The sequence below is a fragment of the Pseudophryne corroboree genome, chromosome 3, assembly GCF_028390025.1.
Source record: "Pseudophryne corroboree isolate aPseCor3 chromosome 3, aPseCor3.hap2, whole genome shotgun sequence".
Taxonomy (NCBI): domain Eukaryota; kingdom Metazoa; phylum Chordata; class Amphibia; order Anura; family Myobatrachidae; genus Pseudophryne; species Pseudophryne corroboree.
Genome location: NC_086446.1, coordinates 525,317,246 through 525,333,552, shown reverse-complemented (window position 1 = coordinate 525,333,552; position 16,307 = coordinate 525,317,246). Strand labels below are relative to the sequence as shown.

At 45.4% G+C, this 16,307-nt stretch overlaps 1 protein-coding gene across 1 annotated transcript in view; it reads right to left on the bottom strand.

Moving 5' to 3' along the window:
* Positions 1 to 940: 940 nt before the first annotated feature.
* Positions 941 to 16,307, bottom strand: part of MAP2K6 (mitogen-activated protein kinase kinase 6) — a 126,872-nt gene continuing 111,505 nt past the window's right edge. Inside the window, exons 11-12 of the mRNA XM_063961137.1 lie at positions 5,056 to 5,101; positions 941 to 2,716 (exon numbers count right to left, since the gene is read on the bottom strand). Of these exons, the coding sequence (XP_063817207.1) occupies positions 2,639 to 2,716; positions 5,056 to 5,101 (124 nt within the window). The 3' untranslated portion in view covers positions 941 to 2,638. The remainder of the gene's footprint in view (positions 2,717 to 5,055; positions 5,102 to 16,307) is intronic.

The following is a 16,307-nucleotide window of genomic DNA, read 5'->3' as shown; positions in this document are numbered from 1 at the left end:
GGAGCCAGCCCACCCAGTTGAAGAAATTTAAAGTGCACTGGCTCCTTTGGACCCATTCTATACCCCATCGTACTAGTTCTCCCCAATATCCCTTATGGATGCTAGAGAAATATATTTATTTATATTAGGGTTTTATAGAGGATGACAGTTTAATTTTCTGGAAAGATTATGGGGTCTATTCATGAAGCAGTGAAAAGCATGAAGAATTGAGCCAGTGGAGAAGTTCCCCATGGCAATCAGCTACCCTATATAATTTTATAGTATGCAAATTATAAATGTTACTTCAATGCTGATTGGTTGCCATGGGCTACTTCTACACACTTTTCACTGCTTCATGAATAGACCCCTTAACCTGATAAGGAAGTGTGGCTTTATAAAGAAGGATATTATAGGAGGGACACTACATGTATTTGGTACAATAATCTATTACTAGTAAACTGTTCACTATTACTAGTAAATTAACAGGCTGCATTCTCATAAATGTTTACTGAGCTCACAAAATGGCTACTCCACTTTACTGTTCAATAGTGGCCTATTCTAGCAAATGTACTTTAATTATTATGTTGTAGCCAATAAACTATACTATCAATGTTGACTAGAAAAACTAAATCATAGATTTAAATCATAGAATTTTATGGACATTTTTCAAGCTGTGATTTTAGGTGAACATCTATTATTCTAGCAGCATCTGAATTAAAATTAACCCATAATAAGAATGTGAGATCACTTAGAACCAGTAACAGCACTGAGACATATAGTAAAGTGCATCATGCCGTAACCCATTTCAATAGGCTACAATATCATGTACTCCTAATGAATGGCTACCTCCATTGTGTGTTGCTGAGGGGTCACGTTTCAGTCAACAAAATTAATTCTAAGAATAAGGTGACAAGCTGAACCAGAAGGAACAGCGCTCGCAAAATAAAACACGCACACATGGTTTGACATTAAAAAATATAATTGATATGCAAGACATTTCATTGGGTTGGAAATAAATGGCATTATTTCCTGGTGTGTATTTTTTTTTTTTTGCTCATTCCTGACTTGGTACAACCCTGTGGTATTCACCGATATCTCAATAAAAGCCATACAGCATTTCATGAATGAACATGACCTATATAAACTTGCTTTTTGGTAATATAAAACATTGCTATTTGTCACTTATGCCATGACCGAGGTTACCACGTGCAATGCATTGCATGGCCCTCTGGTTGCAAACGGTTTCCAATTAGCAAACAAAAAAAAAAAGGGATGGAGAGATTTAGGCAAAAAGAAAACATAAATGTCTAAAATTGTCAGAGTTAAAAAGCTCACACAATAAGTGTAGAGCTGGTCAAATGCCATTGGTAGTGGGGAAGGGAAAAAATCATTGCTTAATACACATTAAAAACAAAAAAGTCAGAAACCTTAGCCAAACAAACTTCAATTATTAAAAATGGCTGTTAAAAACCAAAATGATGATTCAAACACCAATTAAAAGCAGTAAGGTCATCTTCTGTTTTATATATGGCCTTAATCTCCAAGCAATGCATCACCAGCCCGTCTTTTCAGATACAGGGGCCACGTCCACATTACACAGACCTTTCATAAACAACCTGAGGAGTAAAAATGTACAGCAGGGTGTTCAATGTTTCCAGGGAAAAATGGCTGGCCTGTAGAGTTCATTCCATGACAATACAAAAAAGCCTGGTAACGTGCCACACTCCACAGCGCAGCCTTCCTCTGAAGTAGTATCTACGCAGAGATGCGGCACTCTTATGTCCCAAGCATACCTTTATTGGTTTGTGACGTCCCCAGACAGCACTGTCCATAGCATTTGTTAGCTTTAGTATGTTTAGCTTTCCTGCCCAGAGTATGACTGTGGGCAGTAACTCGTATTGCTTCTGTTTGGCCAGAGGAAAAACATCACCATTTCATTCTAACTAGGCTACTTTGCTTTAAAATAAAAGTGTCTACTTTCAAAAAGGGGGGGGGAAAGAAGTTGATATTTCTCACACAGTCACTCCAGAATCATCATTTAAAAAAATAATAATAATAATATATATTGGGAGAGAAAAAAACAAAATTAAATATTTTAGACAAAAACAATAAAAAACAAAAATTATTCACCCCTTTCACCAGCAAAACCCTATAAATATTTGCCACCGTACTTCTCCCAGATCACACACTCTTCCTCTCAAACAGACTTAATCAGAATACAGAACATAAATATTTTTCAAAAAGGATAAACCCAATAAACAGGGATAAGAAAAAAAAAAAAGAAGAGAAAGAAAAACAATTTTACACAGAAAAAAAAAAAAAAAAACATACCTATAGTAGCACCTAGAACCAAAACGTCTAAAAGAATAAGAAACCTAAATGACTATAAATGCATACGGCAGCAAATGGGTGGAAATAATCCCATTACGGTAAGATGCATATATACAACTCCTGTACTGCCAGAGTATCCTGTGGCAGCACAGAGGTTATAATTTGCATTGACAAGGCCAGCAGAAACAAATATGGAGTCCAGTTTTCCCAGTCCCATTGCGCATTTCTATGGGATCTTAAGTACAGCAGCCATTTTAAAGCCGCTCTGTGCCTGTAGGAGAAGTCCGTGCGAAAGATGAGAGGGGGTTGGGTGGGTGTCACACGTCATTTAATCTCCTAGAATCATTTTAACGAAGGACGCCACATCAGTGTTCTTTGATTCATGCAGCATAAAGAACGGGTGTTCCTGTGGGGAAGAAATGTAAAATCAGACAGCTCGAGTACGTGGAAATACTTTTCACAGCCCACACTTAAAAAACATTATACCTGCAAAATGAGTGTGGAGACCAGGGCGACTTGTTAACACTCCCGACAAATGCTGTATTGCAAGTTAATATATGGCCTGATTCAGAGGGTTGGGGCTCAATGGTTCGACCAGACTTAGGTCGACAGTCAATAGGTTGACCACTTTTGTCGACACATGGAAAAGGTCTCCATGACATTTTTATACTTTCTTTGATGCCGTTTTTTGCATAACATGATCAAGAACTGTAATTAGTATACAGCTTGCCATGCTGGTTACTATTCCCAATTGTAATCCACGTGGATGGTAAAGTATGAAAAAGTGAAAGATCTCAAATTTTTATTTTTTTATTTTATGTAGACCTTTTTTGTGTTGACCTGTCCCATATCGACCATTTTAACGTATCCACCTTTTCCCTATGTCAACCATGTAAATGTTGACCAACAGTGGTCGACCTATCAACTGTTGACCTAATTCATGTCGACCTAAAATCCAGATACCATTCAGAGGGGGAGATTCAAATGTTTGAAAAGTCAGTTGGGAGTCTGTTTTTTACTATCTAATAGACAGGAAAAAACAGAAACCCAACCGACTTTTCAAACATTTGACTCTCCCCCAGAGATGGATACACTTAGCACAGCTGCTGCATCTTTGTATGCATGCAAAGATGCAGCAGCTTTGCTATGTAAAAGCCGCAGGAGGCATCTTGAGATGAAATACGCCCACTGCCAGCTTCTCTGATCAGCTGCTGCATCGGATCAACTGCATGACCATTAGACATCTAAGTAACTGGATGTTCAGTTAAACCTTGCAGCCAGGGTCAGTGAAGCTGCCACTGGCTTCAGCAGGCCCAGAAAATGGGGCAGATATGTCCCCGTTTTCTGGAACACTACCCATCACTGCTCCCAAATACCAGCAGAATGCCAATCATGCTGAGCGTTTGGGGCACTGCAGCCCACGCGCAATGTGGCTTCTGTGCAGGCGCAGACCTAAAAACATCAAAGATGTGCGGAAACATTGAGTTTACCTATATCTCTGAATTTGGCCCATATGTTACTCCCGTGAATACTGCGCTATCTGCAAAAAGATCTTAAGCATCATTATCTTTAAGGATTTGTAAATAAATACCCAGCGACTGAGAAAAGAGATACACTGTGGGGAAACGTGGCCAAAGCAACACTATTTCTACCAAGTACAGAAAAAACATACCAGTTATCCGCAGCGTTCCAAATGGACACTGTTCTGTAGAGTTTTTACCTTTTATCAATGTGGTTTGTTGACAGATAAAGGTAAATACATGGGCTGCAGGGCAGATACAGCATTTCCACCCAGGCAACCAGAGTGGAGTCCAATTTGGCAAAATAAGCACAGCCAAAATCTGACAGATCCAGCCGTTTGGAGCAGAGTGAAAATGGACAGTTCTCAGAAAGCACAACAGCTGCTAAGCCGGGCTGTGAGTAGGATTGCCACCTCATCCCTTTAATCCTGGAGACCTGTGATTTACACAGTTTTGTGACTGATTAAAACCAGGTGGAATGCAGGTTTGAATTTAATCAGCCACAGAACCCGTATTATTCATAAATCTCCAGGATTAAAGGGATGAGGTGGCAACCCTTGCTGTGAGACATGGCGAGGTAGTGGTCGCCTCTCAATTCTGACACTGCTCCAAGCTGTACCCAAACCTTTCTGCTCAGAGATCAGCAATCTTTTGGTATGTGGCAAACCCCAATAAGCAACACAGTAGGCCTAAATGGTTTTACTGTCCTCCACCCATGTAGCTTGTACGACAGCTTACTACAATATAGGTTATAATTATGAAGCATACAGGTAAAAGGTGGATGCGGTCAAGTGACCACTGCTCGGGATCCCGACAGTCACCATGCCGACACGGGGATCCAAAGAGATCAAACACCTGACAATCAGCATGCTGACTAGCAGGGACTATTCCCACTTCTGGGTGTCCACGACACCCACAGAAGGGGAATAGAACCTGTGGTGAGCTCGCTACAAACACCCCCACCCCTCACCCCCGGCATTCTGCTGCATGTTGACCGCTGGGATCCCCAGCGCCGATCTCCCAGTCCCCAACCCGGTAAAAGTAAGCAATTGCTTAGGGCAGCATGGTTTGCTCCGCAGCAGAGGCTTCAGGTTTAGTAATTTTTCCCTATTTTAGAACAGACGCAGACGCCAAATGACAACTCTAGTACACCTTCTGGTGTTGTGTGGTGTGATAAAGAATAAAACGAGAAGTTCAATTCTTAAAAATCAAATTATATACTTGCCATGAGCTCTGGGTAGGTTGGGCGCTCTTTGGAATTCTTCTTCAAGCTGTGAACATAAGATGTTTACTTATGACACACATAAACTAAATAGTGTTTAACACGTCACAGATAAAAATCAGAATCAACCAATTAGTGGCTGATATTTAAAGACTACTACTTTCGGTCACGTTTCAAAAAGCAATTGACACTAATTCCAACTTAACTAGGGCTTGTTATCGTTTACTGATAATCACAACGCCAATGTTCATTAGGCTGATGTATGAATGTCGACATGTTCATCATGTAGACTTTGACCTTGTAGACTTTTGACATTGTTAATAGTAATACTATTGCTACTAACCTTAATGGAAATGGAAATGTTGACATTTTTCAAGTGTCAACATTTTGACCATGTTAATGGAGATATAGAGACTGCATACCTCTTAAATATATTTTCTCATACGTCCTAGAGGATGCTGGGGTCCATTTCATGATCATGGGGTATAGACGGTTCCACAGGAGCCATGGGCACTTTAAGACTTTTCAGGGTGTGAACTGGCTCCTCCCTCTATGCCCCTCCTCCAGACCTCAGTTTTAGAAATGTGCCCAGGCAGACTGGATGCACTCCAGAGGAGCTCTACTGAGTTTCTCTGAAAAGACTTATGTTAGGTTTTTTATTTTCAGGGAGAACTGCTGGCAACAGTCTCCCTGCTTCGTGGGACTGAGGGGGCAGAAGTAAGAACCAACTTCCTAAAGAGTTTCATGGCTCTGCTTCTGGCTGACAGGACACCATTAGCTCCTGAAGGGAACTGAACGCTAGCTATGCCTATATGCTCACTCCCACAGCACGCCGTCACCCCCCTTACAGAGCCAGAAGTCAGAAGACAGGTGAGTGTTAGAAGACAGATCTTCAATCAAGAAAGTGACGGCTAAAGGTACCGCGCGGCTGGCAGGAGCGCAGCGCGCCATGTTAACCACACATACACAGGCACTGCAGGGCGCCCTGGGCAGCATGAAACCTATGGAAACTGGCATAAATAAGGGGCATACGTTGCTGAGGCACAGTCCTACCCCTGCCAGTATAAAAAATTACCTCATAAAAGCTGAGGAGAAACACACCATTGAAGTGGAGTTTCCTCCTGAGTCAGCCAGCACACTGCTCAGCGCCATTTTCTCTCTGCAGAGACAACGCTGGTCCTCCTCCACTACTGAACAAGTATCAGGGTGCAAAACAGGGGGGGCCACAGTGAATTTGGTGCTATATAATTGTGTGATTAGCATTATAAAAGCGCTGCATGTCAGTGGGCATTTTGTGTTCACAGACATTGTGTTACTAGCGCTGGGTTGTGAGCTGGCAAATCCTGTGTCCCTCGGACAGATTTTACTGTGGGCCTGTCCCCTATAAGTCCCGGAGTGTCTGTGGTGTGGTTGTGCATGTGTGTGACATGTCTGTGGCAGGGAATTCTTCCTCTGTGGGAGACATGTTAGAAACACAGAGGTGTAATATGACACCAAGAGCCTGACTTGGTGAAAGGTTACATGAGTGCGAATCATATCAGTAAGAGGTTGGACTGAATCTCATACAGAAAACTGAATATAATCTGTGGAAGATGTGATTTTTAATAGTTCTGCCTTTCATCCACAGGGACCCCTCTGGGTCACATACAAATTTGCACAAGTAGTACAAACTGATACCGACACGGACTCCGATTCCTGTGTCGACACTAGTGATTCCAGGGGAATAGGTCCTAAGTTAGCAAAAAGCATTCAAAACATGTTTTAGCTATAAAGGAGGTGTTAGAAGTTATGAAGCCCCCTCTTTTACCACAAGGAGATGGTTTACTTTAGTAAAGAAGTAATGTAACAAAGAAGTAAGTTGAACAGTCTCTTGGAGGGAGTCTGATTTAACCTGAAAAGAAATTTCAGATTCCCAAAAGGAATTCAGGCAGCTTACCTTTTTCCAAAAGGTGGGAGTCACCCCGCATTTTAGACAGGGCCCTGTCATAAAAGAGAAAAGGTGTTTCTCCCTGCGCCTGGAATGGCTTCACTTAAGTAGCTGACAGACCGCAAGTGAGTGAGGTGATCTATTGATGTGGCCAATGGGACACTACTCAGGCCTACCATTGTCTGTGCGTGGGTGAGTAGTGCTATTGAAAAGTGGTCAGAAAACTTGTCATTAGACATTGACACAATAGATGGAGACGAGATACTCCTAACGTTAGGTCATATAAAAGACGCTGCTGCGTACGTACTAGAAACCATGAAATATATTGGTCTCTTGGGATAAAGAACCGCTACCATGGCAGTATCGGCTCGGAGGGCGTTGTGGATTCGCCAGTGGAATGCTGATGCAGATTCCAAAAGAAATATGGAGGCTCTCCCGTATAAAGGCGAGGCCTTGTTTGGTGATGGGCTGGATGCGTTAGTCTCGGAGGCTACCGCAGGAAAGTCGACATTCTTGCCTTATGCTCCTACACCGGCGAAAAAGACGCATCACTCGCATGCAGTCCTTTTGGCCCAACAAATACAAAAAGGCCAAAGGTTCCCCCTTTTTTGCAGGTAGGGGAAGGGGAAAAGGAAAGAAATCCGCAGCGTCTCCCGGATCGCAGGAGCAGAAGTCCACCGCTGCTTCTGCCAAATATGCAGCATAACGCTGGGGCTTCCTTGCGGGAGTCCGCTCGGGTGGGAGCACGTCTGAAACTTTTCAGCCAAATATGGATTCAATCTGGCCTGGACCAATGGGTCTTACAAATATGTCCCATAGGTACAAACTAGAGTTTCAAGACGTCCCTCCATGCCGATTTTTCAAATCTACCTTGCCAGCTTCTCTTCCAGGAAGAGAGGCAGTAACAACGGCAATTCAAAAATTAGGTCAGGATCAGGTCATTGTCCTGGTACCCTTGGCACAGCAAGGAGTAGGTTTTATTCAAGCCTCTTCGTAGTTCCGAAGCCAGACGGCTCGGTCAGATCGATTTTAAACATGAAAAATCTGAATCTCTACCTCAAAAGGTTCAAGTTCAAGATGGAATCCCTGAGGGTAGTGATTTCCAGTCTGGAGGATGGGGACTTCATGGTGTCAGTAGACAAAGGATGCTTACTTGCATGTTCCCATTTATCCTCCTCACCAAGCTTATCTGAGATTCGCAGTACAGGATTGCCATTACCGGTTCCAGACGTTGCCGTTCGGACTCTCCACGGCACCGCGGGTATTCACCAAGGTGATGGCGGAGATGATGGTCCTCCTTCGTTAAAAAGGAGTCAATATAATTCCTTATCTGGATGATCTCCTGATAAAAGCGAGATCCAGGGAACAGTTGGTGTAGAACATCGCACTCTCCCTGTCAATACTCCAACAACACGGTTGGATCATGAATTTTCCAAAGTCACAGTTGGAACAAACGACAAGGGCCCTCATTCCGAGTTGTTCGCTCGCTAGCTGCTTTTAGCAGCATTGCACACGCTAAGCCGCCGCCCTCTGGGAGAGTATTTTAGCTTAGCAGAATTGCGAACGAAAGATTAGCAGAATTGCGAATAGAAAATTCTTAGCAGTTTCTGAGTAGCTCCAGACTTACTCAGCCATTGCGATCAGTTCAATCAGTTTCGTTCCTGGTTTTACGTCACAAACACACCCGGCGTTCGCCCAGACACTCCCCCGTTTCTTCAGACACTCCCGCGTTTTTCCCAGAAACGCAAGCGTTTTTTCGCACACGCCCAGAAAACGAACAGTTTCTGCCCAGAAACACCCACTTCCTGTCAATCACAGTACGATCACCAGAACGATGAAAAATCCTTGTTATGCCGTGAGTAAAATACCTAACTTTTGAGTAAAATAACTAAGCGCATGCGCAGTAAGCGACTAATCGCAATATAGCGAAAATCGGCAACGAGCGAACAACTCGGAATGACCACCAAGATTGTCCTTTTTAGGGATGATTCTGGACACAGAAGTACGGTGAGTATTTCTTCTAGTGGAAAAGGATTTGGAAATCCAGAAAATGGTCAAACAAATATTGAAACCAACAAGCGTGTCGATCCATCAATGCATTCGGTTGTTGGGGAAAATGGTAGCGGCCTACGAGGCCATACAGTTTGGCCGATTTCATGACAGAGTATTCCAGTGGGACCTGTTGGACAAGTGGTCCGGATCCCACCTACACATGCACCGGAAAATAATCCTGTCCCCCAAAACCGGGATTTCGCTCCTGTGGTGGCTACACAGTTCTCACCTACTAGAGGGATGCAGGTTTGGGATTCAGGACTGGGTCCTAATAACCACGGATGCAAGTCTCCGAGGCTGGGGAGCTGTCGCACAGGGGGAAAGCTTCCAAGGAAAATGGTCAAGTCAGGAAGCCTGCCTTCACATAAACGTTCTGGAATTGAGAGCCATTTACAACGGCCTTCTACAAGCGGTACATCTTCTTCAAGATCCCGTGCAGATCCAGTCAGAAAATGTAACAGCAGTCGCGTACATAAACAGGCAAGGCGGAACGAAAAGCAGAGCGGCAATGGCAGAGGTGACAAGGATTCTCCTCTGGGCAGAAAGGCATGTTAGAGCTCTGTCAGCAATTTTCATTCCGGGAGTGGACAACTGGGAAGCAGACTTCCTCAGCAGACACGATCTCCATCCATGAGAGTGGGGCCTCCACCAAGAAGTCTTCGCAGAGGTGACAAGTCTTTGGGGAGTTCCTCAAGTAGACATGATGGCATCTCGTCTAAACAAGAAGCTTCAGAGATATTGTTCCAGGTCGAGAGACCCTTAAGCAATAGCAGTGGATGCAGTGGTGACCCAGTGGGTGTTTCGGTCGGTATATGTTCTCCCTCCACTTCCACCGATTCCAAAAGTTCTCAAAATAATAAGAAGAACAAGAGTTTGAGCAATCTTCATTGCCCCAGACTGGCCAAGGAGGGCTTGGTATCCAGATCTTCAGGAGTTGCTCATAGAAGATCCTCGGCCTCTTCCTCCTCGAGAGGACCTACTACAGCAGGGGCCGTGTGTGTATCAAGACTTACCGCGGCTACTTTTGACGGCATGGCTGTTAAGCGTTGGATCCTAGCCCGAAAGGGTATTTCCAAGGAAGTCATCCCCACTCTTATTCAGGCCAGGAAAGGAGTAACGTCTAAACATTACCACCGTATTTGGAGAAAATATGTGTCTTGGTGTAATCCAAGAAGGCTCCTACGGAAGAGTTTGAGTTGGGACGTTTTCTCCATTTTCTGCAGGCTGGTGTGGATGCGGGCCTTAGATTGGGGTCAATCAAGGTCCAGATTTCAGCCTTATCAGTTTTCTTTCAAAAACAATTGGCCTCCTTTCCAGAAGTTCAGACGTTCGTGAAAGGGGTTCTGCACATCCAGCCTCCATTTGTGCCTCCGGTGGCACCATGGGACCTTAATGTGGTGTTGCAGTTCCTTCAATCAGATTGGTTTGAACCTCTGCAGGAGATAGAATTGAAGTTTCTCACTTGAAAAGTGGTGATGCTTTTAGCCATGGCATCCGCAAGGCGGGTGTCTGAGTTGGGGGCCTTGTCTCACAAGAGCCCTTACCTGATCTTTCATGAAGATAGGGCAGAGTTAAGAACTAGTCAACAATTTCTTCCAAAGGTGGTTTCGTCTCTCCATATAAACCAACCTATTGTGGTGCCAGTGGCTACTGACACATTCATTGAGTCAAAGTCCCTAGATGTGGTTAGGGCTTTGAAGATTTATGTCGCTAGAACAGCTCGGATACGGAAAACAGAGGCTCTGTTTGTCCTGTAGGCTCCCAACAAGGTTGGGTGTCATGCTTCCAAGCAGACCATTGCGCGCTGGATCAGAAGGTACGATTCAGCACGCTCATTCTTCGGCTGGTTTGCCATTGCCGAAGTCGGTGAAGGCCCATTCTACTAGGAAGGTGGGCTTGTCCTGGGCGGCTGCCGGGGGGGGTCTCGGCATTGCAACTTTGCCAAGCAGCTACTTGGTCAGGGTCAAACACTTTTGCTAAATTTTATAAGTTTGACAGTTTGGTCAATGAGGGCCTCAAGTTTGGTCAATCGGTGCTGCAGGGTCATCCGCACTCTCCCGCCCGTACTGGAGCTTTGGTATAAACTCCATGGTCATGAAATGGACCTCAGCATCCTCCTAGTCCATAGAGGATGTTGGGCGCCCGACCCAGTGCGTACTTTACCTGCAGTTTTGTTCAGTTAGTTACACAAGTGTGTTACATTTGTTTTCAGCATGTTGCTGTAAATGGTTCATGCCGGTTGGCATGTTTTATGTTGAATGCCATGTTGTGCGGCATGGTTGAGGTGTGAGCTGGTATGAATCTCACCATTAGTATAAAAGTAAATCCTTTCCTCGAAATGTCCGTCTCCCTGGGCACAGTTCCTATAACTGAGGTCTGGAGGAGGGGCATAGAGGGAGGAGCCAGTTGACACCCTTGAAAAGTCTTAAAGTGCCCATGGCTCCTGCTAAACAGTCTATACCCCATGGTCATGAAATGGACCCCAGCATCCTCTATGGTCTAGGAGAAAAGGATTTACCGGTAGGTATTAAAATCCTGTTATCTGGATGCATTACTCACAAAAAGTATCAATACCGCATAGGGCAAAACAGTTACTCTACCTATGCCGCCATTCACTGAAGTAAAAGGACTCAGACCTCAGTAATCAGATTTTACAACTTTTGATACTCATACTAAACAACCTCAATTCTTAACTGCAGACAGATTAAAGTGATAAACCTAAATAAAAATAAAAAAAATCCCCAGATTAAGTGGCAAAAAGGTTTAACTAAATGAATCAAAATCATTTCAATATACTGATAATGAATGCCTAGTGCTGGTGTCACATGGCTATTTCTGAATGTTATAGCTATCCTGCCAGAAAAGGCAGCACTTTAAATAAAATAAGATTTTACTCACCGGTAAATCTATTTCTCGTAGTCCGTAGTGGATGCTGGGAACTCCGAAAGGACCATGGGGAATAGCGGCTCCACAGGAGACTGGGCACAACTAAAGAAAGCTTTTAGGTCACCTGGTGTGCACTGGCTCCTCCCACTATGACCCTCCTCCAAGCCTCAGTTAGGACACTGTGCCCGGACGAGCTGACATAATAAGGAAGGATTTTGAATCCCGGGTAAGACTCCTACCAGCCACACCAATCACACCGTATAACTCGTGATACTATACCCAGTTTAACAGTATGAAAACAACTGAGCCTCTCAACAGATGGCTCAACAATAACCCTTTAGTTAACAATAACTATGTACAAGTATTGGAGACAATCCGCACTTGGGATGGGCGCCCAGCATCCACTACGGACTACGAGAAATAGATTTACCGGTGAGTAAAATCTTATTTTCTCTGACGTCCTAGTGGATGCTGGGAACTCCGAAAGGACCATGGGGATTATACCAAAGCTCCCAAACGGGCGGGAGAGTGCGGATGACTCTGCAGCACCGAATGAGAGAACTCCAGGTCCTCCTCAGCCAGGGTATCAAATTTGTAGAATTTTGCAAACGTGTTTGCCCCTGACCAAGTAGCAGCTCGGCAAAGTTGTAAAGCCGAGACCCCCTCGGGCAGCCGCCCAAGATGAGCTCACCTTCCTTGTGGAATGGGCTTTTACTGATTTAGGATGCGGCAGTCCAGCCGCAGAATGCGCCAGCTGAATTGTGCTACAAATCCAGCGAGCAATAGTCTGCTTAGAAGCAGGAGCACCCAGTTTGTTGGGTGCATACAGGATAAATAGCGAGTCAGTTTTCCTGACTCTAGCCGTCCTGGAAACATAAATTTTCAAGGCCCTGACTACGTCCAGTAACTTGGAATCCTCCAAGTCCCTAGTAGCCGCAGGCACCACAATAGGTTGGTTCAAGTGAAAAGCTGATACCACCTTAGGGAGAAACTGGGGACGAGTCCTCAATTCCGCCCTATCCATATGGAAAATCAGATAAGGGCTTTTACATGACAAAGCTGCCAATTCTGACACACGCCTGGCTGAAGCCAAGGCAAATAACATGACCACTTTCCACGTGAGATATTTTAGATCCACGGTTTCAAGTGGCTCAAACCAATGTGATTTTAAGAAACTCAACACCACGTTGAGATCCCAAGGTGCCACTGGAGGCACAAACGGGGGCTGAATATGCAGCACTCCTTTCACAAAACGTCTGAACTTCAGGTAGTGAAGCTAGTTCTTTCTGGAAGAAAATCGACAGAGCCGAGATCTGTACCTTAATGGAGACTAATTTCAGGCCCATAGTAACTCCTGCTTGTAGGAAATGCAGAAATCGACCTAGTTGAAATTCCTCTGTTGGGGCCTTTTTGGCCTCACACCAAGCAACATATTTCCGCCATATGCGGTGATAATGCTTTGCAGTTACATCTTTCCTGGCTTTAATCAGCGTAGGAATGACTTCCTTCCGGAATGCCCTTTTCCTTCAGGATCCGGCGTTCAACCGCCATGCCGTCAAACGCAGCCGCGGTAAGTCTTGGAACAGACAGGGCCCCTGCTGCAGCAGGTCCTGTCTGAGCGGCTGAGGCCATGGGTCCTCTGAGATCATCTCTTGAAGTTCCGGGTACCACGCTCGTCTTGGCCAATCCGGAACCACGAGTATTGTTTTTACTCCTCGTTTTCTTATTATTCTCAGTAGCCTTGGTATGAGAGGCAGAGGAGGGAACACATAAACTGACTGGTACACCCACGGTGTCACTAGAGCGTCCACAGCTATCGCCTGAGGGTCCCTTGACCTGGCACAATATCTCTCTAGTTTTTTGTTTAGGCGGGACGCCATCATGTCCACCTGTGGCCGTTCCCATCGATTTACAATCAGCGTGAAGACTTCTGGATGAAGTCCCCACTCTCCCGGGTGTCGGTCGTGCCTGCTGAGAAAGTCTGCTTCCCAGTTGTCCACTCCCGGAATGAACACTGCTGACAGTGCTAGTACGTGATTTTCCGCCCATCGGAGAATCCTTGTGGCTTCTGCCATTGCCATCCTGCTTCTTGTGCCGCCCTGTCTATTTACATGGGCGACTGCCGTGATGTTGTCTGACTGGATCAGTACCGGCTGGTGTAGAAGCAGGGATTTTGCCTGACTTAGGGCATTGTAAATGGCCCTTAGTTCCAGAATATTTATGTGTAGGGAAGTCTCCTGACTCGACCATAGTCCTTGGAAGTTTCTTCCCTGTGTGACTGCCCCCCAGCCTCGAAGGCTGGCATCCGTGGTCACCAGGACCCAGTCCTGTATGCCGAATCTGCGGCCCTCTAGAAGATGAGCACTCTGCAGCCACCACAGCAGAGACACCCTGGTTCTTGGAGACAGGGTTATTAGGCGATGCATCTGAAGATGCGATCCGGACCATTGGTCCAACAGGTCCCACTGAAAGATTCTGGCATGGAACCTGCCGAAAGGAATTGCTTCGTAAGAAGCCACCATCTTTCCCAGGACCCGCGTGCAGTGATGCACCGATACCTGTTTTGGTTTCAGGAGGTCTCTGACTAGAATAGACAGCTCCTTGGCTTTCTCCTCCGGGAGAAACACTTTTTTCTGGACTGTATCCAGAATCATACCCAGGAACAGTAGACGTGTCGTCGGAACCAGCTGTGATTTTGGAATATTCAGAATCCAACCGTGCTGGTGTAGCACCTCCTGAGATAGTGCTACTCCCACCAACAACTGCTCCTTGGACCTCGCCTTTATTAGGAGATCGTCCAAGTACGGGATAATTAAAACTCCCTTTCTTCGAAGGAGTATCATCATTTCCGCCATTACCTTGGTAAACACCCTCGGTGCCGTGGAGAGTCCAAACGGCAGCGTCTGGAATTGGTAATGGCAATCCTGTACCACAAATCTGAGGTACTCCTGGTGAGGATAGTAAATGGGGACATGCAGGTAAGCATCCTTAATGTCCAGGGATACCATGTAATCCCCCTCGTCCAGGCTTGCAATAACCGCCCTGAGCGATTCCATCTTGAACTTGAATCTTTTTTATGTATGTGTTCAAGGATTTCAAATTTAAAATGGGTCTCACCGAACCGTCCAGTTTCGGTACCACAAACAGTGTGGAATAGTAACCCCGTCCTTGTTGAAGTAGGGGCACCTTGATTATCACCTGCTGGGAATACAGCTTGTGAATTGCCGCTAGCACAGCCTCCCTGTCTGAAGGAGTAATCGGCAAGGCAGATTTTAGGAACCGGTGGGGTGGAGACGCCTCGAATTCCAGTTTGTACCCTTGAGATACTATTTGCAGGATCCAGGGATCCACCTGTGAGCGAGCCCACTGATCGCTGAAATTTTTGAGGCGGCCCCCCACCGTACCTGGCTCCGCCTGTGGAGCCTTACCGTCATGCGGCGGACTTGGAAGAAGCGGGGGAGGACTTTTGCTCCTGGGAACCTGCTGTTTGTTGCAGCCTTTTTCCCCTACCTCTGCCTCTGGACAGAAAGGACCCGCCTTTTCCACGCCTGTTTTTCTGAGTCCGAAAGGACTGTACCTGATAAAACGGCGCCTTTTTAGGCTGTGAGGGAACATGGGGTAAAAATGCTGACTTCCCAGCAGTTGCTGTGGAAACTAGGTCCGAGAGACCATCCCCAAATAACTCCTCACCCTTATAAGGCAAAACTTCCATGTGCCTTTTTGAATCTGCATCCCCTGTCCACTGGCGAGTCCATAAGCCTCTCCTAGCAGAAATGGACAATGCACTTATTTTAGATGCCAGCCGGCAGATCTCCCTCTGTGCATCTCTCATGTATAAGACTGAGTCTTTTATATGCTCTATGGTTAGCAGAATAGTGTCCCTGTCTAGGGTGTCAATATTTTCTGACAGGGAATCTGACCACGCAGCGGCAGCACTGCACATCCATGCTGACGCAATAGCTGGTCTAAGTATAATGCCCGAGTGTGTATATACAGACTTCAGGATCGCCTCCTGCTTTCTATCAGCAGGTTCCTTGAGGGCGGCCGTATCCGGAGACGGTAGTGCCACCTTTTTAGACAAACGTGTGAGCGCTTTATCCACCCTAGGGGGTGTCTCCCAACGTGACCTATCCTCTGGCGGGAAAGGGAACGCCATTAGTAACTTCTTAGAGATTACCAATCTTTTATCAGGGAAAGCCCACGCTTCTTCACACACTTCATTTAATTCTTCTGATGGGGAAAAAACTACGGGTAGTTTTTTCTCCCCAAACATAATACCCTTTTTAGTGGTTTATATCAGAAATTTGTAACACCTCTTTCATTGCTTCAATCATGCAACGAATGGCCTTAGTGAACATTAGACTAGACTCATCGTCGTCGACACTGGTGT